This window comes from Solanum dulcamara, chromosome 7 (assembly GCF_947179165.1).
Source record: "Solanum dulcamara chromosome 7, daSolDulc1.2, whole genome shotgun sequence".
Lineage (NCBI taxonomy): Eukaryota > Viridiplantae > Streptophyta > Magnoliopsida > Solanales > Solanaceae > Solanum > Solanum dulcamara.
Genome location: NC_077243.1, coordinates 19575921 through 19603362, shown reverse-complemented (window position 1 = coordinate 19603362; position 27442 = coordinate 19575921). Strand labels below are relative to the sequence as shown.

Here is a 27442-nt window from a genome sequence, read left to right as displayed (position 1 = left end):
TTATTAATTTTAATGTTGTTTCCTTTGTGAATTCTGAGTGGTTTTAATTTGATATAACATTTGTTTATTGAAGGGAATCGATCGAGAAGTGGAAACATTGACTAGCGATCGTTACTCTCTGGTATGTCAGCTCTTAATCTGCTAAGCGCCATTTTCACTTGAATTTTTATTAATTATTTGTGCATTTATTTGTTGTAAAACTTCCATTAATTTATTAATTAATTAATCAACTTCTTTCTGTGGGATCCCAAAATGAGCATATGTAGTTATGGACTATTCTGGAACTGTGTGTCTCTGTGTGTGGATTTTCAATTGGTCCACACAGAATCTGAAGCTTTTGTATTTACTTTATACATAGAAAATAATATTCTAAAAGTCTTTTTTTAACTTCTAGCCTATGAGTGAGTTTATAATAATTTTTATAAAAGGTTATGCACTTTTTTGTTGATCTGTAAAGTCAACAGAGTCTTTTTTTCTTCTGATTTTATTGGTTTCTTGCAGTTTTATTTTGTAAGGTATTGAAAAGTCCACCTTTTTTTAGTTTCTTTTTTGGATCTTATTATCATCACTTTTCTTGTAGTATATATATATATTTAGCCCCAAACCTTTCGTTTTCCTCTTTTATGGTAGTGATCCCACTGTTTTTACAATGACAGCTATAGGGGTCATAACTCAAAAACCCATATCTCTTGATTGAATGAAATACTCCTAGGGTTTCCTTTTCATTACTTAGGCCAACCCATTTCTCTCTCTCATTTGCTCAAAGAGTAGTAGAGGGGAAGGTGCAATAAGGGTTCTTGGTTGTCTTATACCAACCCCCTTTGCTTCTTCTTTAATTTTGTGGGTTTGGGTTGTTGAGTTTTATGTTCATCTCTAATCTTGGTCTAAAATACATTTTTGGGGGGTGTATAAATATGAAAAGTTTCTTGGAAGTGTTGATGGGAAAGTTGAGATCTTGAAAGTGATTGAAAAGAGAGTTCTGAGTCTTTTTCATACCAAAGTTTTGATTTTTATTTTGTTTTTTAGTAACAAGAGAGAGTGCGGGGTGGGGGGGGTGGGGGGGTTCAGTTTGGATGAATTTTGGAGGCTTCATTGGCAGTAGAAGGAGAGGAAACGGCGGTGCCGGTTGTGGTTCTGGGGTTTCAAGATTGGTGACTGATAGTTCATACGAAGCCATGCCTAGTGCCACTATTGCTCAGTCACAACTTATCACATCATCTTTACCTCGTTCAATGTTTAACTCTTCCCCATTATCACTTGCTCTTGTAGGCATCCCCTAAAAGTATTTTTTTGGTGTGTGTGTATGTTTTGGTTACTTGGAATTAATAGTGGAATTGATGTATTTGGGTTAATTTGCAGAAACCGAAGATGGAAGGTGCTGGTGACATGAATTATAATGCTGCTGCAATGGGAAGGACTTCCAGAGACGATGATTATGAGAGCAGGTCTGGCAGTGAGAACTTAGAAGGGGTTGGATCGGGCGATGAAATGGAAACTCACATTGGTAACTCATCGGGATCGAAAAGAAGATACAATAGGCACACCCCATACCAGATTCAAGAACTTGAAGCGTATGTGTTATACCACTTCATATTGTTATCTTCATAGTTTGTTTGGACTATTTCTGATTTTTTTTTTATCTGTCTTGTGTTGACAGTTCTTTTAAGGAGAATCCACACCCTGATGAGAAAGCAAGACTAGAGCTTGGTAAGAGATTGACATTGGCAAGCAAGCAGGTGAAATTCTGGTTCCAAAACAGGAGAACCCAAATGAAGGTAAATGCCACCACATTGACATTATTTTTCTTAAATTCATTCTACCTTGTGTGAGATTTGTCTCATAGATTGTATATAAGTGAAAAACCTACAATTGTTTCAGACCCAGATGGAACGCCATGAGAATTCAATGTTGAAACAAGAAAACGACAAGCTCCGCATTGAGAACATAGCAATGAGGGAAGCGATGCGAAGCCCAGCTTGCCCCCAATGTGGTAGTCAGGCAATTCTTGGTGAAATACACATCGAAGAACATCATTTGAAGATTGAGAATGCCCGGCTGAGAGATGAATACAATAGGCTCTGTGTTGTGGCGAACAAGTTTTTAGGCAGGCCTTTGGAATCTTTCCATGCTTCAATGCCAGCTGGAATGGCTAATGCAGGTTTGGACCTTGCTGTGGGAAGAAACGGCTTTGGTGTTATGAACTCTGTTGACACTGCATTGCCAATGGGACTTACTTTTGGCAATAACTTCTCAAGTGCTCTACCAGCGATTTTACCTAGGCCCACCCAGAACATGGCTGGTGTAGATGCATCCTATGATAAGAACATGTTAATGGAGCTTGCTTTTGTTTCCATGAATGAGCTGATTAAGCTGGCCGATATGGGTGGTCCTATGTGGCTTAGGAACTCTGATGGAAGTGCGGAAGAATTGAACCTTGAGGAGTATGTTAGGTCTTTCTCTCCATGTATTGGCATGAAGCCTGCCCACTTCACAGCTGAAGCAACAAAGGCAACTGGAACTGTGATGATCAACAGCCTGGCCTTGGTGGAGAGTCTAATGGACACAGTAGGTTCCTTCATCCTGAAACCTGTAGTTGACATTTTGATTCCTTTGAACCATTGCTGAATGTGAAAAATATTTCTCCAATTTGCTTCTTGACATAGGATTTTCTTTTTTTTGGTTTATGGGGTTTTGCATTAATGGCTGCATGTTCTTTAGATTAAAATAACTTGAACTTGCAAGTAGAGGAAAAAAACGTATTGTTGGCTTTTCTGCTTGCTTTCCATGTAACATGTAAGTTCTACTGATGCAGAGTCGATGGATGGAAATGTTCTCATTCATTGTTGCCAGAACCACTACAATTAATGTGATCTCCAACAGCTCGGGTGGAAGCGAGGATGGCAATTTGCATATGGTGAGTTTTTGTTATTTTTGTGGAAGTCACCCATCCTAAGTTTCTTTTCTTGCCTGTCCTGCAATAGAGGTCTGAAAATATTGATTTGCAGATCCAAGCTGAGTTCCAAGTTCCGTCTGCTTTGGTTCCTCTCCGTCAAGTAAAGTTTCTGCGCTACTGCAAGCAATATGCTGAAGGTGTCTGGGCAGTGGTGGATGTGTCTATTGATGCTATCCAAGAAGGTTCACAACTGTGTGAAGCTGGAAAGTGCAGGAGGCTCCCTTCTGGATGTATCATTCAAGACTTGCCCGATGGGTACTCAAAGGTAATTAGTCCATTTGTGTTTTTCCATTCAGTATTCCATGCAGTGCTCCATAAGTTGCTGAAATTTAACCAGCTAATTGTTCAATGTAGATTTATTTTTTTCCTTGTTGGTTTGTGTATTTATTTGTTCTTAATGAAGGTTTATCTTGTCATTTTGCTTACATATTTTTTTTTATGAACTTCATACTATTTGGTTTTGGAGTGTTGATACTCTTGACCTTTGCTTCTGAAATATATTTTATGTTCAGCATTTTTTGGAAGTGCTGTCAGTAAAATAATTTGACAGTTGTAGCCTAAGAATCTGAACCTTCTATTGTTATTTTATTCTGTAGATGCTTCTGTATGTTTATTTATGTTATCATCAAATTCAAGGCTAGATTTTTTCATATTTGCTTGAGTAGGCTTCTGCCAGACTAGAAAATTGGTTAATCGAGGATATCAACCTTACAGTTTTGCAAGATGCCTCTACTCCTTTTTTTTTTCTGTGTCTTGAACTTATAAATTTATCATCACTGTGTGAAGGCAAAGCCTCGTTAGTTTCATCTTAATTGTACAAGCAATATAGTGTGATGCTTTTGTCTCCCCCCCCCCCCCCCCCATTACACGTCACATGTGCTTGTGAATCTATGCTTGCATGGTGTTTACTTGGTACCACTTGTGTTATTTGACCTCAATATAGACTTCTATTGATCTCAACCAATCTAGAAAATTTAAAAGTGATGTTATTTGTGTAATGGTAATTTCGTTTAACCTATCCTCTTATTTTCTGTTCTTTATTCTCTTGGAAAATCACTTTTCACATTTTTGCACCAAGTTTGGAACTATGTTCCACTGTCCTTTGGGATTTCTCGATTCTTAAAAAAAACTTTCACATTTTGATCTCATTGCATCCTATCTTCCTGAGTGATTATAAACAACAACTCTAATCATTTCCTTGCATCCTATATCTTTTTATTCTGGAATTCCAACTCTTCGTGTAAACTAAAGCTACTGGATACACAGATTGACCTATGCTCTTTTGAAGCATATAATCCTTTCATTGTCTTAGAGTGGCTGGTGTAGTTATCTACAGACAGACCAATTGATGTCAAAGCTATCTTAATCTACTCAATTTCTGTGTACAAAACTGCTAGTAAGATCTTGACCTGAAAATTTCAGGTTATTTGGATTGAGCACATGGAGTATGATGAGAGTACCATCCACAATTACTACCGCCCTTACATCAGGTCTGGCCTGGGCTTTGGTGCCCAACGGTGGATTGCCACCCTACAAAGGCAATGCGAGTTCTTGGCAGTCATGTCTTCTGCTGTGCCCAGTGGTGATAATTCAGGTACCACATCATATTGTTCATTTGACACTCTCGAACTTTGAAATGATGAAGTTCCATTATTGGCAGTTGTTAGTCCCAGTAGTCGGAGAAGTATTGCAATGTTGGCTCGACGCGTGACTCGCAGCTTTTATGGTGGGGTTTGTTCAACCTATTACAGGTGGGAACCAATCCAATCAGGGACTGCAGAGGAGAGTAAGTTGATTATGAGGAAGGCCATTGGTGAATTTGGTGACCCTCATGGTGTGGTGTTGAGTGCCACCAGGACCCTCTGGCTGCCGGTATCACATCAACGTTTGTTTGACTTCCTGCGAAATGAACAAACAAGAAGTGAATGGGATGTCTTGTCTCATGGTGGTTCCATGCACCCACTAGTCCACATTGCCAAGGGTCAGGATCTTGGCAATAGCATCTCTCTGTTTCGCACCCATGTGAGTGATACTGGTGTGGCTTTTAAAAACGTGGCACAAAACTACACAACTTAGTGCACTTACTATTAACCATTGAATTCTGAATAAGGCGTTTTTGGTTTTGACTTGCAGGTGACTGGTAGTGATGGTAATCAAAATAGTATGCTGACCTTGCAAGAGACGTACACAGATGTATCCGGTTCAATTATAGCATATACATCACTTGATGCTGGAGACATGAACGTTATGATGAGTGGTGGAGATTCCTCCTGCGTGGTTTTCCTTCCATCTGGATTTGTTATCTTTCCAGATTGCTACGAGAATTCCAATGGGGTAGCAGCTAAGAATGGAGTGCTGGAAAATGAGGGCAAGAGTAATGGGTCACTATTGACCGTTGGATTCCAGATTTTAGTGAACAGCCTGCCTACAGGAAATCTGACTATGGATTCGATCAACACTGTCAACACCCTCATCACCCGTACAGTGCAAGATCTCAAAATTGCATTCCAGTGCAATTAATCTCCAAGTAGAAGTTTGTTGCATCACTAGTTTGGTTTTTCTGGGTTGTGGTGCATGTTATACAGAATTAAGACGGTTTTGAGTCAATGAACGAACCGAGGTGGTTCGTTTGGATGTATTTGCAAGAAGATTGTGGTGTGGTTCGCCCTTTACATTATTGCGTGAGCTGCTATAGCTAGTTTTATTTCTTCTTGCTAAACATGATATACCCTCTGGTGTCGTTTTGTCCGTGTCTGAATCTTACTTTTGTTTTATGGGTGTTATAATATATTTGGATTTTAGTTCATCGGTATTTGTTTGACCTTTAAATAATGATTGATTGGAGTTTGTATTTTGCGACGAATACTTACAGCAAAGTAGTATTCATATTGATTTTCTATCAATTCTTGTGCTTTTTTCTCTCTTGAAATCATAAAGATAGGGGGTCTACCCTTCTCACACTTGTTTTTCTTTTGATAATACTTCTTAGACCTTATTCTTGTTGTTCCCTCATTCAATCCCTTTTTCTCTCTTCTAATTATCCAAACCTTTTTTCTTTTATTTCTCTACTTTTTTCAGTTTTTTTTCTTCTTGAAATCATATTATTCTTCTATCTTTATTGATAATCCGACCCCTACAGGGGATAATATTTGCGTATATGTTATTGTTCCTTGATTCAACATTTATATTTGGCTTTCTTTCTTTTTGTTTTTTTTTTCCTTCCCTTTTTCTCATTTTCTTTAATTTTCTCTCTTCTAATTTCATTTAGTTTTTTTTTTTCATAATATAATTTTATTCACTTCTTGTTTTGCTCTTTTTCTTTATTGTTTTTTTCTATACCATAAGAAAAAGAGTAACTGATATAGTAAAATATTTATTCAACTTCTTTTACTATACCTGATATTAATGACTTTTCTCTTTCTTTTCCTCAGTTTTTTCTCTCTAAATCAGTTATTAATAGAATTTAGAATACCCTATACATTATTCCTCTTTATTTTCTCTCTTTTTCCCTTTTCCAATTCTACACACCTTTTGCCTTCTTTATTTTTATTTTTTTTCTGTATCAATCAATAATTTTTTTTACTAATATGGTATATTTTTTATTTTTGATATATCAATTATCAAAAACTAATTTATTCTAGCATATATCATAACCCCCTCCCCTCTCCTCCCCCACGCCCACCTTCCTACCCCAAGTAAATAAATAATGGTCCAACTTCAATTTTCGTACAACATGCAAATATGACATGACTCAAAATATAATTCTTATTTCTTACGAAAGGATAACACGTGACTTTCTCGTGTGGTCGGTTTCTGCATGGGGAAAATGAGGTTCTACTCATGGAAACAAAGGAGGGACATATCTAGTCTGTTCAAAAACTTATAAAATTTATTTTTTTTTAAAAAAAAATCTTTTGCTAGAAATGTTTTTTGAAAAAGATTTTTTAACTTATCTTTGACTATTCAATCAGGGTGGCTCAATACTATCTGTAGCCTAAAACGACACTTCAATGAAAGGCCTTAATTTTTTTAATAATTTTTTTTAAAAAAATTATTTTTCTAGCCTTTTGAGATGCAAAGTTGTGAATAATTGTTTTAGATTCAATTTCTCCTAATAATTCTTTTTCAATTGATAATATACCTAATCCATTTAATCTCTCTTGAGACATTGTTGATCTTAAGTAAGATTTTATCAATTTTAATGAATTCTTTTGAGTTTCGAATGGCCGGATTCATATTTTCTTGTTGACATATTTTAAGTTTTAACAAAATAATTAAAAAAGACCTACAATACAATAATAAAAATAACAAATACAAGATAAAAATTTAAATATAAAACTCGAAAGTTGAAATAATGAAACCTGATAAATAAAGTGAAGACTAGATTTCAAGATATGTTGTAACTGATGCTTTGAAATACTTGTCTCAAAGCTTGAGATTTGAGAAAGAACAAATGGTAAAAAATCTACATTTTCCAGAAATGAGGAAAAAATTTCAAACAATAAGGAAAAGTGCGAGTACAAAAAAAAAAGGAAAAAATTTCTACCATTTTCCAGAAATGGAAAAAATCAAAAGTAAATGTCAAATCAACTTTTCAAATAGTGAAGAAATGGTAATAACTCTTCCTATATAGATTTATTTTTATCTTTCTAGAAGATTTATGCGGAATAATTCATACCTTCTTCTCTCGGATAGATGTGTATTATTACCATCAATTGTCAAACAGTTCCTTACAAAATCACTCGTGGAAATTTTGTAAATTATCTACAACAATCAAATTTTAGTCTATGGGAAAAAGTGGTGGAGATGAGGGTAAGGAGAGACGTGTCTATTTTAGAGAACCAATTCAGATTTATGCCTGGATGCTCAACTACAGAAGCCATCCATCTCATGAGGAGACTGGTTGAGCAGTACAGGGAGAGGAAGAGGGACTTGCATATGGTATTCATTGACCTAGAAAAGGCCTACGATAAAGTGTCACGAGAGATACTATGGAGATGTTTGAAAGCTAAAGATGTACCTGCGGTATACATTAGGGTGATCAAGGACATGTATGAGGGTGCCAAAACCAGGGTAAGGACAGTCGGAGACGACTCAGAGCACTTTCCAGTTGTGATGGAGTTGCATCAAGGATCAGCTCTTAGTCCGTTTTTATTTGCCTTGGTGATGGATGGATTGACGCGACAAATTCAGGGTGAGGTGTCATGGTGTATGCTTTTCGCGGACGATATAGTCTTGATCGATGAGACTCGTAGCGGAGTTAACTTTACGCTGGAGGATTGGAGACAGATCTTGGAGTCTAAAGGGTTTAAGCTGAGTAGAACCAAGACTGAGTACTTAGAGTGCAAGTTGTACCAAGCTGAGTCGAAAGTTTCACATAAATATATAATTGTACCAAATAACTAGATAGGTTTTCACTTTTATAAAAAATAAATCGAAAAAGATCAAACCGTACTGAATATATTTATTGTGTAAAACATATTTCAATGATCCCTACTTCCATATCTGTCTTGTGGGCAATGCCACAGAACCTGGACTCCAAGTACTATTTAGGTAACTGCGCGTTGTCTAATTTCCGTTATCAGTGATACTATTTCTTTATTTTCTTACTTTCTTAGACTTCAGTTTTACTCATACATGTTCTTTCCTTTGATTTTCATATTGGTTATTGTTGCTACAGGTATTCTTGACTATATATTTTTTTCTACTTGTTTGATATGTTTTACTTGAGTCAATGGTCTATGATAAACAATTCCTCTATCTTTATAAGGTAGGGATAAGGCTGCATTTGCACACTCAACCTTTCTAAACCCCACTTGTGAGATTTTACTTGGTATGTCGTTGTTGTGGTTGAATTAAGTTTAAATAATGAAACATAAAAGTTTGCCTCGAGTCTGGGGTGATGGAAATAGCTACAAGTCAACACATATTTCAATCGATCTCCACTTCCATATCTGTCTCGTGGATAAGTTAAAGAACTTGGACTCCAAGTACTATGTAGGTAGTTGTGCGTTGTCTAATTTTCGTTATCAGTGGTACTATTTTTTTATTTTCTTACTTTCTTAGACTTCAGTTTTTATATTGATTATTATTGTTACTGGTATTGTTGAATATATATATTTTTTCTACTTGTTTGATATGTTTTATTTGAGTCGATGGTCTATAATAAACAACCTCTCTACCTTTATAAGGTAGGAGTAAGGCTGCATGCGCATACTCAGCCTTTTCAAACTTCACTTGTGAGATTTTACTTAATATGTCGTTGTTATGGTAGTTGAATTAAGTTTAACTAATGAAACATAAATATTTGCCTCGAGTCTGGGGTAATGGAAACAGCTACAAGTCATCACATAATTATTACCCAAATCCTCAACTCTGAAATCTATTGTATTACTTATATTGAAAATAAATTAATTCTAACATCTTGAATAGGTATTTACAACTACAAGGATTTCAACGATCTTGAATAGCTAGCTACAAAGTATTAAATAACTTTTCTCTCGTATGATTTAAATTTTTCTTATTGAATACTCAATCTTAGTAGACACACTTCTTGAGTGCCATTTTGATTAATTTATTTTCATTAGTGTGATCTAAATAATTTTATCTCTACTTAACTTTATTTTACACTACTGTAAAATAAAATTTTTCCAAAGCCCTACGAGTGTATTCATGATATTTTTTCTAGATTCTACTTGTGAAACTCATATGACATTGAAAAAATCACCAAAGATTAATCGAACCTGCATACTGATACCAATGAGGAACCAAGATGATTGGAATTTTAATTATTGAGGTGACTTTCAAACAAGTCTGCAATTAATGATGAAGTTATAAAAGCTTCAATTAAAGCTGAAGTTCGGGCTAGTAAAATTGAAATTATTTTGGAAGACTCTAGTCCCAAAAGCTGTTCAGGAGAAGGCGTGAGAATGACCTCCATGGTGAACAAGATGAGGAAAGTAAGATTAAAATGGTTCGGACATATAAAAGGAATTTGCTCTAACTAAAAGGTAAGATAATTGACTATAGTGGGTATTAGTAGAGATAGAAATAGCTAGGTCGAAGAAATCTTGGGTGAGGTGATTAGACAGTATACATGAGACACCTACAACTTATTGAGGACATGACCCTAGATGAGCAGATATGGAGGTAGAAGATTAGAAAAGAATATTAGTATGAAGTCAAATATTGTCTAATTCCCTATCAATATTGTTACTATTACAATCCCATGATCTTATTCTTCGATTTTAGTGCTGTTGTTTTATTTGCTTCAGTTTTCGTACATTTGTTGTTGCTACTTGTTCTTTTCGTAATTGTTTCCAACATGGCTTATTCGCTACTATATTCGTTTTACTTTTTTTTGTGTGTGTTAATATGCTTAACTTGAGCTGAGATCACCACTCTCCGCACAAACCCTACTTATAAAATTATGCTGAATATGTTATTATTATTATTATTGTAATCACAAAATCTTGGAAATATCTCGAGGAACTTGTATCTCAAGTTTGAGACGATTTGCAGTATATTTGGTAAGATTTTGGATCAAGCCCAGATTAAACTTGAAGGTTGATTTAAAAATTAAAATAGTCCCATGCATGCACTTGTATATCATATATCCGCCACATGTATATCATAGGTATGTCATTTATATATCATATGTATATTACATGTATGCCATTTATATATTATATGTATATGTCATACACATTTATATATCATGTAAGTCATGCGCATTTATCTTTGACTTTTATATGAAAACCAATACGAATGAGTTCTAAATTCACTCAAACTTCAGACTCAACTCCTCCAAGTTATTTTCAACAAGATCGAGCATCACCAATTGTTTTTCAAACATAAAATTTTGATTGGAATTAATGATATAAAAAAATACTTGATAAAACTGTAAACAAATTGGAAAAATTTAGATCGTAACCGCAAAAGTATTGTACAATCTTTTTAAAAAAGATCGGGCTCATTCATGTGAAAATTAAGCTATAAATGATGTGTGATTTATATCAGTCCATTTTAATACAGTGTTCACATGCGACCAGAATTATTGCGGCCTTCGATTTATTTTTGCTTGGCTTAAATAGTTACAAAATGAAAAATATTGTCAAATTTGATAGTTATACCAATGTCTCTATAAAAGATTTAATATATATACTAGCATTATAATTTTTTTTTGTAAGTGGTCAAATCTCTTATATTTAAGGAAAAATTATTTAAATACACAACTTATTTTATCATATTCTCTAAAATTTTCTACCATTTGAAAAAATTACAAAAATCTCTATTCTCTCCTATTCTCGGATACATCATCGATACATCACTTTAATGATCGATACATCACTTTAGTCGGATACATTACTTTACACGAGTATATCGGTCAGATACATCACTTTACGTGATGTATCGGGACGTCGGATACATCACTTTATGCGATGTATCGGTCGGATACATTACTTTACTTGATGTATCAGAAAGTTTTGGGATGTTTCCAGATTCCACCAAATTTAAGGAATTTTTATAATTTGAAAAAAAGTACGAATAGAATGTAATTAACTCTTAACACTATGAGATTTGTGTAATCCTTCCTGTTTAAAGGATAGCCCAAGAAAGTGGAGGTCTAATTAAGGGCTCTTCTAGCCCAGTGATAATTCACTGGCTATGATGAAATTTTGCAATTTTTCCTAATGTTTCTTTAAGGGATTCTTTTGTTTACGTCCTTTCGCCAAACTAAATTATCGGCACTAGTAAAAATATACAAAATTTATGTACTGATTATGTACAGTATGCGTATATTAATTTTTAAATATACAAAATCTATATATTTATTGGCTATTTAATAAATTAGATCACCCAAAGATATTAGGAGATAATCATCCCTTTCTTATTTCCGAATCCTCAAACCTTGTTTCCTTAATGTCCTGCACAGACGAGTTGCTAAGTCATTTCATTGATCAAGAAAAAAAAAAGCATTTCAAATCTATGGCCAAATGCCTACTTATATTATCTACAATGTGACAAATATTGAAGTGTTTATAACCGTCTATCAAATCTGTCTAATTTTGTCCCGCTAAAAGTGATCTCATTTTGTTTTGTATTTTCTTTGATAATCTCTCCTCCTTTTTTTTTTACGTTCGACCTTTTCCTTTGCGTAGGATAAGTAATGATAAATAAATAATAAAAATCTGTTGTACGATTTAAATAACGAAAAATCAAAAATTAGAAAATAGTATCAATTATTGTTGATACTATGCCGTTTGGAGATCTATTTACCTATTTCAATTATTGAATTTCGATATTTATAAAATAAAATAAAATTAACAGCTCAGTTGATTAATTAGGCTAGTTGATTTTTCAAGTTATTGAGGATATCGTTTCTTATATTGCAAATCTCCACTCCCAATTTCTCCTTTTCCTTACTCTAATAAAATATTAAAATAATAATTTGAAAAGTATTTCAAGTGAAACAATAATTCATAATCTTCAACTACCACAAATTCTTTTTTTACTAGTGAAATTTATGTCAAAGACAAACTTCAACTTTCAAATACTATAAAAAAATGTTTAAATAAGGGTATTTTTGAATCACCTTATAAGTGTGAACCGTAAGAAATAAAAAATATTTTTGAACTAAAAGGTTGACGCTAATGATATTTGGAAGCCAAAAAATAGATGAAGGATAATTTTATACCAATTCAAATAGTTGAAGAACATTTTAAGTCCTTCTCCATATTATAAAAATACTACGACGGACGTCCTCTAATCAATCTCCTAAAATATTTAAATTAGGACGTTACTTCAAAGCAGGTCATGCTAATTGCTACTCCAACTTTCTACTATAATCAAAATAATAATTAATTAAAAAAATCTTCCCCATGGAATAAGTCCGATCTGGTACGTCACTTCCTTTGATTACATTTTCTTAAATTTTCTTTAACAGCTGTATTAAGCAGCTGAAAAAGACTTAAATGGATGCATGCATATTTAATTAATTGTTCCCTTAAATTATTCTATTGATGTTATCGGCTTTGCAAATTGAAACCTACCCCTCAATTAAGACAAAATGATATTTTATGCCCACCTATAAATTGAATAGAAGAAAAAATCATTAGATGTCTTATGTGTAAAGGACATTAAATTAATAACAACTTTGTAAAAAGCTACGAAATCAATTTTTCTCTTATATAATGCAGATATGGTATGAGTACTATTTAATTAACTGCAACATTCCGTGTTATTCTAGCCTAAACGGAGTGTGAGAACCATGACGAAAGTTGAAAAAAATTAACTGATCAGTGGACCACGAGTGTCCTCTACAACCCGTAGACAGTTCTACGAGTCGTAGGGACGACTCGTAGACCCTTCTAGCACTTAGTGAAATCTTGAATTCTGAGAAGCCACCCTACGGCTGACCTTACGAATCGTAAGGGTTTCTATGAGTCGTAGAGATGACTCGTAGAACCCCTTAACACTTAGTCAAATTTCAGAATTTGAAGTCACTCCTACGAATGGAGTTGATGAGTCGTCTATGACTCGTCGAGTTGACTGCCACCTATCGACCCCGATCTCTTTTTATTTATTTTGGATATTATCAACGACTCGTAGAACTGAGTCGTAGACTCTTATCTTTTTCCATCCTTGTCCTATGATTGGATTCCTACAATTCGTCGGAGAACCTACGACTCATAGGGACGACTAGTTTCAGTTTTAATGGAGGATAAATTGGTCTTTTCCCATCCTTTTCAAACTAAAACCCTGATGTTTTGTTACTAATTTGAGTCTCTTATCAGTACCCTGAACACATAATACTATCATTAAACACTTAGTCTACTGGAGAGTAAGGATTGGAGAAGAGAAAGAAGTTAGAGTTCAAGCGTACACTTCCACCCTTTAGAGTTCGATTGTTTTGTGAATTCCGGATATGTAAGGCTGAACTAAAACATGGACCTTCTTCCTCCATGTGCCCATGATTGTGATAGATCGATTGTGAATGGATTGAGTCCCCATGATTGTGTTACTTGAGAATTTCTTTCTTAAATTTAACATGTTTAACTGATTATTGAGAAATTGATGCTTTTCTACGAACTATTTTCTTGAACAAATGATTTGAACTACTTGTTTCATAAACCCCAATAGCATATTGATGAATATTGAATGTACATGTTTAGGGATTTGAGTCTATAGCCTTGAAATTGTGAATGCATCATGATGATAGTGTTGATGAACTTGATAGTCCTGTATATTTTCATAATTGAACCGGTCTAAACTGAATGTTGTTATAAATGTTTGTCCAAACTTCTCTTAATTGGGAATGATTGAGAAATTGATTAGTTGAAAGACTTGATTTGATAGAACTGATGAACTGATAAGAGTCCAATTGAGACCTATTGATTTGGTTTAATTGTCTTATGAACTTTGAGTCTTGGGAGGAGTATCGAGCACCGAATTGGGTAAGAGTAAGTAATAAATCAAACCCAATAACTACGTCGCCAAATGTAGGAGAGGATTGAACCGTTAAGCCAGATGTTTCCTACTTCATTGTCCTGACATAATAGGACTTGATTGGTTTTGGATCCATGATTGGTGGATTCGTTCTTACCCTGGCAAGTTATTTGACGAACGTCGCAACAACGTCGGCTTGTTGTACTATCACTAGCTCATAAGTGATGGTTGTCGGATAAGAGAAACTCCCATATAGGTCTTGATAGTACACTGATTAGATTAGATTGTATATTATTGGTCTCTGTCTAAATCTTACTTTTGCTTTAGACTTTTGACATCCCAATTGAGTTCCTTACCCTTGATGGAGTTGAGTTCATTCTACCTTATGCATGTTTCATTCTGTCACATTACATACTCGTACATTCCATGTACTGACGTCCATTTGGACCTCAGGTACTAGAGATTATCAATAAGCGCATCGTTGATGATCTATTCGTATACAGTTGATTGGTGAGTCCTCCTTGATTTTCGAAGGATACCACATTTATCTTTCTATCTTTTGAGTTTAGTTTTCTTCATTTGATTTGAGGTAGCCATGAACCTATCATTGACACCACTTAGATTGTTGATAGAGGCTTCATAGATTATATTGTTGATGTTGTCGATTGGTTTTTCCATTTTGGCTAGTTTCATTCATACTAGTCTCGTTGATTTGATTGTTTTGAAGGATTGTTGGCCTTTGGCCTTATCTTATGACTAGTTTTCTTAATGAATTAAGTCTTCCACTGATAGAATATTGATGAATGAATGTGTGATTGAATCAAGTGGTTTGCGTGGGGACCAGCAATAATTTTCGAATGCTGGTCACGCCTAGGGTACCCTTTCGGAGTGTGACATTAACACTACTAGAAAACAAGAAATTAACAACGGATAAAATTTTGTAGCTAAATAATTAAATTTCATATAGCTATGGATTATAATAGTTTAATACGATTGGTTTTTATTCACTTTTATAAGTGTAATGTCATTTTTCAGTGTTATTTTTCTTAATTTTATATGCCATGAAGACCAATTTTCATGTGTTTGGGTCAAATGACTTAATGATAGCACGAACTGAATACAATAGGTTTGGTGAGTGTTACGTTTAATTTGCTGGTACGTATATAGATATTATAATAATAGAACATGCATGTGTAATTTCTACAAAATGATTAAGAACGAAGATTAAAGTAGTATTTGGTAGATATTTTTGTTCAGTGAATGAAATGATTAATTAATTAGCAAAGGCACCAAATACTTTTCTTCTATTATATATGAGCCAATGGAATCATAGGAAGTAGGTCCCATGCTAATGATGTTTAATGATGGTTGTTAAAACATTAACTACTGGTTATCTACAAAAGAATTTTGGTAAGAAATTCCTTCATCAGATGGTAGTGTCATATATATTGGCCTTATAGACATGACCAAATGTTTTTTTTTTGATAATGAGGATATTTTCATATATATAAAGCTTAAAAGAGTAGTTTGTCTATCACATACGATAGATGATGTTAAATTATGGATCGTGGTATGGCCACTTAAATAGTTATTATAAACGGCTACATTTCTAGGATATATAGTACCAATAATGTCTGCTCACAACAATTTTGATGCATACATAGGTGGAACTGATAGAAATGTGGGGCTTCCAAAATCTTGACTCTTTGCTCCTTCCTTGCTCAAAATGTCAATGTGTGTCGCTTGCACATTCCCATCATCTGCAACAATAACCTGCACTCAAACACAACATTAGAGTACAATAGATTATCGTGCTTTAGCATATGGATAACTTCCTTCGAATCTAGGTTGATTTCTAAAGGAGTCAGATTGTAGTCGTAGGCCATTTGGAGGCCTATTCTGAGATCCTAAAGCTCAACTAGGGTAGAATTTGTTTGGACGATTTTACATGTGAATCCTATGACCAAATATTATTAACACGGAGTTCTTGGTGATATAATTAACCAAACGCTATTCAATCATATGGCATTGTAATAAATTAGTATAGTGGATAATTGTAAACAAAGATGTGAGGTCTTTTTGAAAATATCATGCAAATTTAGGCTGAAGTGGATAATTAATATCGGAAGATGTTAACCGTGTCGTTGAATTGTTTTAGTTCAACACTAGTATCGGATCCAATTGTGAGAAAACAAAGAATTAGCGACGAACAAGATTTCATACCTAAACAACAATAATTAATTTCATGGTAATCTTATTTAGCTATGAATTAGCAATTGATTATAAGAAAATTAAATTATCACCTAAGAGCTATTTAGTGATGGATTAATTGGGGATTACCAACAAATTCCATAGTTAATTAATTTCATTATTTCTAATAGTGAAATGATAGAGTGATAGTGTGGGATCCGACTAACTTCCTTTGCACCTTTAATTGGCTGGTCGATTTACTATCTTTACCTATAGTTTTGAAGACATACACACAAAAATAGGAGGTTGGGGGCTTGGTGGTCATAAATATTCGGAAGTTAATCTCAAAATTAGTCTATGAATGATGATGATCGTGTGAAACTTATTTGAAAGGCGAGAGTATTGGCTATGTAAATAAAAGTCCCATATGAAAAGTGAGGAAAAAAACTACTTATAAGGTATTTGATAATCTTAATGGTGTGAGATCTTTTTAAAAAAATCATGTAAGCTTGATCCAAAATTTTTAAAAAAATTATAACAAGAGTACGGTGAAAATTGAATATACGTTCATTGATTTATATCATCGGACGATAGCTATCTTGGTGATATAATTAACCTAACGCTATTCAATCATATGGCATTGTAATAAATTAGTATAGTAGTACCATGTTGTAGGGCCTAGCTCATTGTTTGGTTAAAATACCTCTATATATGCCACAGTTTATATATTTGTATGCCAAGATTTCGAGACAATTGATACCAACTTTTTATTTTGTCTTTGCTTAGAATGTACATATGTGTCGAAATCCCTTTTTCTCGTTGAAGGGAGGAATGTTAAAGAATGATCAATAAGAAGTAAGGTTGGTCAAAGTCGAATCGAAAAAAGTTATTGATTTATCGGTAATGAATTATTGATTTAGTGATTTCAGTAATGATTTTAATATTTTTTTATTATTGGGTTATCGATTCTCAATGGTTTAAGGATTTTTCTTAATGGGTTAACCGATAACCCGATAGTAACTTAATAATTTATATTTATTATTATTCGGTATATAAAGTCCTTCACTTAGGGCTTAATTTTTATACTTTTATTTCTTGTTGTCTTAAACTCTTGGTTATTATACAATGTTTTACATTTGCCACAATTTATCAACTGATGTTCATGCATGATTCATTTGGTTTGTTACTTTGTTTCTAAGTGATTTTCAAATTTTTTTTATCAAATCTTAACGGTTAAACCGATGACCGAATCGATAATGATCAATAGCGATACCCGATAAATTTCAAAATCGAACTGAACCGACCGATATGTAGCCCTAATAAGAAGTCTATTTCAAATGATAGAAACAAAATCTCCATATTCCTATCCGCCATATTCAACTTTTTTGAATTAGAAGAAACTCGGTCTAAGGCCAAGGGCGAAATTACATGTAACAAAGAGGTTCAATTAAATCTTCTTTATTGAAAAAATGCACACTATAAATGAAATAATAATATAATATTTTTTTACCTTAAATATTATTCATATTTGAGAAAATCAAAATGCTAATACCATGAAGCAACTTGTGAGGTTGATCGTCATCCTCATCTACCGTATTAATAATTAAATTAGTATTACTAAGGACTAAAAATCCTTTTTTTTTTTTTGGTTGTAGGTAATGTTGCCTAAGATTTCACGAGAGTCACTTTCAGTTTCATACAAAATAGGCAGGTGGAACAAACACATTATGGCACTAAAGCTTCTTTTTTTTCCTTTTTAAAAAAAAATATGTATACTATTTACAATAAAATATTGTCTATGGCTAATGGCTGACTCTACTTTTGCTATTTAATTTGGAGGCCGATATGCCTTTTGAGTATGATTAATTCAATTTTACATTGAAAAATCTCATAAAATATTTTTTTATTTAAGGCAGTTCCATATTCATGATCATAATTTGAATTCGAGAATAGTAAAAAATATTTATCACTTCATCATTATCTTTCATAGTCATGGACGGGTCTACCTTAAGTGTAGAGTGGTTTAGTGGACATCCTTTGTTTGAAAACTATATGGTGTACTAAATGTAGTAGTTATTATAAATATATATTTAATTATGTACATTCTTAATGCAATTGATTAAAATATCTGCACATTCTTTACTAAATTTCTTACTCTTCCACTATTAAAAAATAGAGAACAATAGAGAAATATTTCTTCTGTGTATTTCATTCAATTTGTACATGTGTATTTATCCAATACAAAAGGAATAAAATTTGTTACTGTACTACCAGGTGTCCTTCTCTTATTTGTTCCTCTCTAACTGACTACTGTAAAATACAAAAAATATATATAAATACAATTTCTACATGTATAATGGAATATGCCTGGAATGTTCTTTGGACAACTATAATGATTCCCAAACGAACGATCAAGATAAATTTGATCAAGAAAAAATCTGATGATGATCAACGGTTGAGATGATTTTGAGAAATAGAAAAGATAATAAAAGTGTCCTAAAGATGAGAGATAATCAGACTTTGTCCCTCACCTTTTGTCCATTCTCTTTGAGCTCTGAATCGAGTTCACTTCCATGGTGAAACTCAATGTTATGATCACCAACACAAATATTTCTCTATTGCTTTCTATTTTTCAATGTGGTATCAGAGCAATAAGTGTCACGATCCAAATTCTGGTGTGATGACACTCGCCTAACCCACCAAGACGATTCAATCTAAAAGTCTGAACAATTTAAAATAAACGAAAAATGAAAGCAGAAATATAAAGTTTAAAACGATATAGATAAGGATAAGCGGAAAATAGATTCTAAACTATCCAAGACTTGGTGTCACATGTACAAGTCACTATTTCAACAGAAATAAAAAATATATAAGTATATATGTCTCAGTTCCCGAGTAGAACAAAACATAAAGTAAATGGACAACGAAAGTCTGCCGAAGATGACAAGCTGCTACTTCTCAAGCGTCCAGAAGCTCGGCCTGATCAAGGGGTACTAAGAACAAAAGGTGTTGGGCTCAAATCCAATATAAATGTAGAAGCAAGTGGTGAGCACCAATAACATGGTACTTAGTAAAATGAAAACTAAACCCTAAGTAAAGCAATGCGGAACATAAGTACTCCTCAGATCCCAACCACAATCCTCCACAACTACACACATGCACTCAGACAGCCCAATCTATACAGTTTATATCACAATTGCATTAGAATACTAGACAATCCACAAATAGAAAGTACAAGTATGTTCTCACCAATATACGCAGGAAAATACAGGAAATCTCAAATCATAATCAATCACGGGATGAAATAGATGCAAATGCAATATCAAATATCGTAATGCATATCTTTCCTACAATACACATCCGCTGATCACCTCAGAGCGGAACCCATGGGGGCTTCACATAGACCATATATTCATCGGAAATGACTTCGGCCAACATCTGTCGGAAGAGACCTCGGCTGTCGAAAGAAATCTCGGTAAATTACCTCGACCGGTAGAAACCTCGGTCCTAATATCTAGTACCTCACTCATATTATTTCTCAGCCATCACAAATATAATATATGCACAAATAATGAGTGAAACAGGATAAATATTTACATAAGATACCATATAATCACAATCACACAATAGACCAATGTCTCATAGTTCACAACACTTAGACAATTAACCCTATCCGCATTTCCACTATCACCCTTCAACTCATATAATTCAATCCAATCTAATGACCCAACACACTCTAATTCCCTCACATAGAAAAATACATGGTTCAACATATTTAACAAATGTTAGAATTTCACTTGTCTTAGTCAAAAAATCATGAATAATTTGAAATTACCATTTTTTTCTGTCCAACGATACTCCAAATCACCACAATCTAATCAAATATAGACTCACATTCACATTTTGATTCTATTGACACTAAAATCAAGAAATTCAGGTGAAAAGGATAACTGATAAAAGGGTCAAAAATTTCATTCGAAAATTGAACTCGAAATTTGATTATTTTTAGATGAAGATGTTCATCAAGTAATTAGAAATCTAATGGTGAAATCCGTTTGAAAATGGGGTTAAAATGAGTTGAAAATCTTTAGAAAACCAAATTTACATTGTTTTTGAAAAACCCCAATTCCTTTAACTCAAAATCATCAATTTCATGTCTAAAAATTCAAATAAGTAATGGATAATAAAGAAATTAGGTTAGAATAGCTTACCCAATGTTTTCCCCCCAAGAAACCCCTTCCAAATCGCCTCTCCAAAGCTTGAAAACTAAAAAATGATAGAAAATGTCTTAAACCGAGACTAAACACTATTCAAGCCACATTTGCTCTCCGCAAACATGGAGACAACTGAGATATCTCTCCGCGAACAAAGATCATCCTTCACGAATGGGGAGAAGGGATTTAGTACACTCTGCAAACGCGACCTGTCCTCTGCGAACACAGAAAAGGGACTCAGTAAGCTCCGCGAACGTGACATCTTCTCCGCAAATGCAAAGAAGGAAATATCAGGTACCAGATAACAAATCTTTGGCAAGTCTCAAAATCATAGAATGGACATTCGGAATTCGTTCGAAATCCCATGCACACAAACCATATATGCAACCATACTAAATTCGACGTTCCAGACTCAATGGAATCATCGAAATATAAATTTGAGGCCTCCTTGACCCAAAATACGATAAGCCGCAACTAAACTAGTTTTGACACTTGAAATACTCAAAATACCCTCGGGACCTCTAAAAATTATAACGAAGCCATTTATAGCATTAGAATCACCTCCCGAAATCATTGGAACCATCATAAATCCAATCTGAGCACTCGAACCTCAAATGTTGATCAAAGTCAAATATGGACCAAACTTTAACTCAATTTCCAACTTTAGACCTAAAATCCCCATTTTAACTCTAAATCTGATTTCGACAACTCTCCTAGATCAATTTCCGCATTTTGGAGATGATGGAATCGACGAAATTCCATTACAAAACTCGAAACTCCAAAACTCAAATTTTAACAACTTAAGCCTTTAGAATCTATTTCTCAAGAAAAACCTCAACCTTTCACAAGATTTTCAAAAACAAACTTTCAAACCCAAACAAAAGTGACTCGAAAAACTAACGGAAGGGGTAAAATGATAGTTTTATCGAAAGTGCAAAAAATAACCTTCAGGGTCATAACAATAAGATCTTCATCATATTTTTCGTTTGTTTTTCAAATTTCATTTTAGATTTGCTTAACCGCATCCTCACATGGATGGTGATATTGAAATGAGTCAAGTTGGAGGAACTGGAGGCTTAACTCTTGTAGATTCCTCTATTCAGATCAACAAAAGCAGTGATGCATCTCACCCTTTTTATCTTTACCCATTTGATTCACCTGGAATGGTTCTTGTCAACTCAATCTTTGATGGAAAAAGCTGTAGTAGTTGGCGCAGGGTAGTCTTCATATCCCTTTCTACCAAAAACAAACTCAGCTTCATTCATGGTAGTCTCGGTGAACCTGTTTTTTTTTTTTTCGACCTACAAGGTATGGAATCAATGCAATGATATGGTAATTTCTTGGTTACTTAACTCGCTTTCTAAGGATATAGCAGAAAGTGTCTTATATTCAAAAACTGCTAAGGACATTTGGATAGAACTTGAAAATAGGCTTGGGTAGTACAATGGTGCTAAATTATTTCAGCTCCAAAAGGAGTTGAGTGATTTGGTACAAGGAAACTCAATTATGGCTGGTTATTATACTAAGGTGAAAAAGATTTGGGATCAGTTGGACAGTCTTGACACTTATGCTCATTGCACTTGTGAAAGAAAGAGCAAGACTCTTAAATCTTATCAGGATATGATGCTCATTCAATTCCTTATGAGACTAAATGATACCTATGCTAGTATTAGAAGCAAGATCTTGATGATCTTACCAAGTATCAATTAGGCTTACTCTTAGTCGATCCAAGATGAGAAGCAGAGAGAAATTCACACCTTTCAGCATCCCATTAAGTCAGTTTTCATGGCTGCAAGACAAAATATAGGTGTTAATCCCATATTTTCATATGTCGAGTCATTCGGAAGGAAATCGACTCAAATTAAAAATGAGATCATTTTCGGATACGAAGTAGAAATCTTTAATTTCCAATCCTAATTAGAAAATATTTTGGAGATTTGGAGTTCATTTAATTGGGATTAGATGACTCAAATAAGAGTTAGTGATTGACTAAATTAATTAGCCTAAGTACTTGTGTGGTCCCCACCCGATTTTGTTAATTAATAAGTTGGATAGATTCTAGTGAATTAATAAAATAGTTAGAAGACCTGTAGAGTGTTCCATGTGGAAGTCTAGGGGCTACCTATAGAAAACATTTAAAGACTAAGTCTTAAAGGACAATGCTGAAAATTATTTCATTCTTCTTCTTGACCAAATTAACTTAGAGACAAAAGTGAGGGTTGTAGAGAAAGAGTGTATCGGCCAAGGCTTAGATTTGAGGGAGAAATTAAAGGGTGAAGTGTGGTTATTTCTCATGTGGATGGAAGCAAGGTTGGAGTATTTAGGGCTGCAAAAATTTTGATGAAGCAAGACCTCAAGTCTAAGTAAAATTATGCCTTTTTAGCCTAAGGTAAGATTTCATCTCTTTTTCCCTCATTTTCCTCATCTTGAAGGTGATTTAAACTTGTGTGAGTTGATAAATGAGTGATAAATGTATGAAATCATAGGTGTTGATGTTGAGGCATAGTGGGAGACGTTGGAGGCTGTTTGGGGTGAAAATAATGAATTGATTTTATTTAGTATTTGGTTGTTGTTATCATGGTTTATGTGAGGAGGATGAAGGAATTAACTAGTTAAGGTTGAAGTTGGATTTGTTGTAGAACTTGTAGTGATATTAACATGACTTTTTTTCATATGAATGAATGATGTTGTGGTTGTATGTGAATGTTGTTATAGGTCACTAAAATTTGATGAAAATTAGTATGAAATAAGGTGTAAAAATTGTAGGTGGTTTGCTTGGCTTGTTGTAGGTGTTCATAAGTTTTTGAGCATCTTTATGTCGTTAGTTAGGGGCTATTTTGATAGGTTGTTTTTGTTTTTCTTGTTGATCTTGGATGATTAATAATAATTAAGGTTATGTGTTGCATTATATGTTGGTTGGGCTGTTTTAGGAATGTTTCGATAAAACGTTAAGACTATGGATCATTAAGGATAATTAAAGGATGTAGTAGTTGTATGTGGATTGGAATTGTTGTTGAATGTTATGATTGTGGGATGCCTTAACTTATCAATAATGTTATAATGAAGGTATTCACTTGTATTAAATGGAATTTGAAGCAATAAAACCCCATGATTAATATTGGTGTTAAAATAGACAGAATTGGAGGTTCTTGAATTAGATTGGCTTAATTGTTGTTGTTGCTATCAAAGTTATGTATTAAGTGTACTTATGATTATGCATTGTATGGCTGATTGTTAGGCTATTATAAATCATTTCAATAAGGTATGATGGCTGCAACCTATTAGAAGTAATTTGATAGCATTGTAGTCGTCATGTTGATAATCAACGGAAGTTAAATGTTATGTGGGTTGTTTGGAGTATTTTTGAATATCGTCTTGGCTTGTCTTGACATGGCATTTGAATGTGTGATTGTTGATGTTTCTTGATGATTGTATGGTTGATTTGGAAGTGGGAAAAGTGAGCGGAATAGGGGAGGTGTTGTCCAAATTTTTAGAAATAACCTACTAACGCTAAAGTACGTTTTATGCCTTTCCATAGCTTAATCATAGTGCTTAATGTTTTAATATAGGTTGCGACAATATTGAGCAGCATATGCGTAGTGAGTGAAAGTAAAAACTAAAGGTATGTAAAGCTAACCTTCTTTCTTTTGGCATAATTCATATGAAACAAACAGACGACGAATGTATAAATTCCAAAGAAACTCTTATTCTTAGGTATACTAGGATGGCTAATGTTCTTAATTTTCAGGATGTAGATCGTTATGCCTTGACTTATATGTATGGTTCTATCCATCCTAGTTGGTAAAATTCATATTTTAATACAATCCATGCTTTGGTATAATTCATATTTGGCATGATTTATAATAGCAATCAAAGGTTACCTGAAACGACTATTGTCTTGATTTTCAAATGATGGTTCAGTTTAATTATTCCATTGAGTCTCAAATGATGATTGAAATGCATATGGTTACTCACTACTCTACTCATGCATGCCTTAATATATCTTTTACCATGTTCCGGGCCGGGTATGTATTCGTACACAATTTCATTGCATTGCTCACCGAGTCCCTCTTTAAAGGACCGGATATGGTATATAAATATATCATAATATGATATAAGGATATGGTGATGGTGTCGAGCCCATGATGGGCTGAATATGATATATATGTATATAACAGATTCACCGAGTTTATAAAGGGCCAGATATTATATATGATATAAGCATGCATGACTTTATTTCATAAGGCACAGGTACAGTGGCTTCTTGAGTATCATACTTGTCTCCTGAAACCTCTACTTTAGCTATGATTTTTCTTACTATAATTGTATGCTTATATACTCAGTACATATGTTGTACTGATTCCCTTTCATCAGGGGGGAGGGGTTCGTTTCATGCCCGTAGTTACAAATACTCATTTTGGGGATCCGCCAACTTAGAATTCCACTCAGCGGTTTTGAAGTGCTCCATTGTCTTGGAGCTTGGTCTATTGGTACCAATCTTTATAATGTATATATTTGTGTATTTAGGGGTACGACGGGGCCCTGTCCCATCATATGTTATTATTAATTCTCTTAGAGGTATGTAGACATATATGTGGGTTGTATATACATGTTGTTCGGCTGCACTAGTATGGCTTATGTTTTGGGACATTTCCATTTGGAGTGGCAGCCTCATCGGCTTGCGCATGTAAATATTTATTTTTGAATATGTTGTGTTATGGAAGCCTCATCGGCTCGCGTTTATGTATATATATAGTGGGACGTTCTTACGTGTAGTGACATCCTTGTCGGCTTATATATTATGCTATCCTATCTTTGAAAATTGTGACTCCCTAAGAGGCAGGTGATTTCGGTATATATATATATAAGTAACAGTTTTGAGACGAAGTGTTGCCTATATAAATCTCATATCATGTTTAGTTGCCGCTTGATTATAGCTAATAGGTGGGTATACGAGTGCCCAATTCGGATAATAGTCAGGCCCACGGGGTTGGGTCATGACAATAGGCGTCAAAAATGCAACACCTCAGAGAAGAAAGGAAGTTTTGAGGGATCAAAGAATAACTTATTCTGCACTTACTGCAAGAGGCCAAGGAACACAACAGTGAAATGCTATTGGTTTATTGGCGTCCCTGCAGATTTCAAATTCACCAAAGGTAAGAAGATCTAGGCATAAAATAATGCAATACTCCCAGGTACTAATACGGTAAATCCTCTAGTTGCTTTCCCAGAGAAAAATTCACTCAGAAACAATATCAGAACATGTGTCATCAACATTTTCAAAAACTCAAGTTAGGCACTCAAGGTGAATGAAGCTCTCAGGTTCATATCTTTCTAAATTGTGCTGGTATAACTCAAACTCTTTCTACCTCTTTACATACTTCTAAATCTATCATATGTATCTGGGATTCAGGGGCATTTAAACATATGTTCTATGATTCCAACCTTTTATTCAATATTCACACTCTTCTCATCCTGTTTATGTTAATCTTCCTAATTTACAAAGGATCAAATTCACTCAAGCAGTAAGTGTCAACATTTTACCAAATTTTACGATTGTAAATGTGCTCTTTGTTCCTAGTTACAGGTGCGATCTTCTTTCAGTTCACAAAAGATGTACTAGAGTTGATTCATCTCTCCTTTTTACTTCCTTTAGAGCTGTTTTACTGTTTTACAGGCCCCTTCAACGAAGTGGACAATGTTACTTGGGGAGACTAAGCAGGACATCTATCTTCTTCACACTATCATGCCTACTTCCAATTCCAGTCCACTAGGCATCTTTAGTTTTTCTAATTCAGTTTTTACTCTTTGTAATGAATGCAAAAACCTATCTAGTTTAGTTTCTCTTTTTGCTACTGTTTCCAATGATGTAAGCCTATGGCACAATCATTTGGGGGCATTTGCCTTTGAGTAATATGAAGAATATTTCGTCTTTTTCTTATTCTTTTAGTCATTCTATTGATGTTTGTGATATTTGTGCGAAGACAAAATAAGTTAAAATATTTTTTCATGAGCCTTGTATCTACCTCTAATATGTTTGATCTAATTCACATAGAAACTTGGGTCCATATAAAACACCTATTCTTGAAAGATTTAAATATTTCCTTACTATTGTTGATGATTTTAGTAGGGCTACTTGGACTTTTCTCCTTTTCACTAAATCAAATGCATTCACAGTTCTTAAACATTTTCTAGCTATGACTGAAAGACAATTTTTGGGAAACAAGCTAAAGCCATCAGATCCAACAATGCCATGGAACTTGAGGGAAGTCTTGAAAACTCAGAATTCTTTTCTTCTAAAGGTATCATTCATCAAACAACTTGTGTATATACCCCTCAACAAAATAGAATTAATGAGAGGAATTACAAGCATTTACTTAAGACTTCTAGCCCTTTTATATCGATCAAAGTTGCCTATTCATTTTTGAGGTGATTGTATCCTCACTGTCATATTTCTAATCAATAAATTCCCATCTAGAATCCTTAAATTCAAAACTCCTTATGAAATCCTATTTGGTAAACCTCCTTCTTATCATTTACTTAGGAGCTTTGATTGTTTAGCCTATGCTTGCACTATCCTCAATTGAGAGACACATTTGATCTTATGTCTATACCAAGTGTTTTCTTAGGTTACCCT

General features: G+C 34.0%; 1 protein-coding gene across 3 annotated transcripts; it reads left to right on the top strand.

Annotated features, from left to right (window-relative positions):
• The first annotated feature begins 470 nt into the window (after positions 1-470).
• Positions 471-5818, top strand: LOC129896076 (homeobox-leucine zipper protein ROC5-like). Of its 3 annotated transcripts, none has more exons than XM_055971894.1 (9): positions 471-515; positions 1360-1571; positions 1658-1775; positions 1879-2565; positions 2813-2914; positions 3006-3218; positions 4376-4547; positions 4614-4975; positions 5087-5818. In XM_055971894.1, exons 2-9 carry the CDS (start codon positions 1369-1371, stop codon positions 5471-5473), a joined length of 2244 nt encoding a protein of 747 aa, XP_055827869.1. In that variant the 5' UTR covers positions 471-515; positions 1360-1368; the 3' UTR covers positions 5474-5818. The 3 variants fall into 3 exon arrangements, with proteins under 3 accessions (XP_055827869.1, XP_055827867.1, XP_055827868.1); XM_055971892.1 differs by lacking the exon at positions 471-515 and adding an exon at positions 629-1265; XM_055971893.1 differs by lacking the exon at positions 471-515 and adding an exon at positions 1200-1282.
• The last annotated feature ends 21624 nt before the right edge of the window (positions 5819-27442 follow it).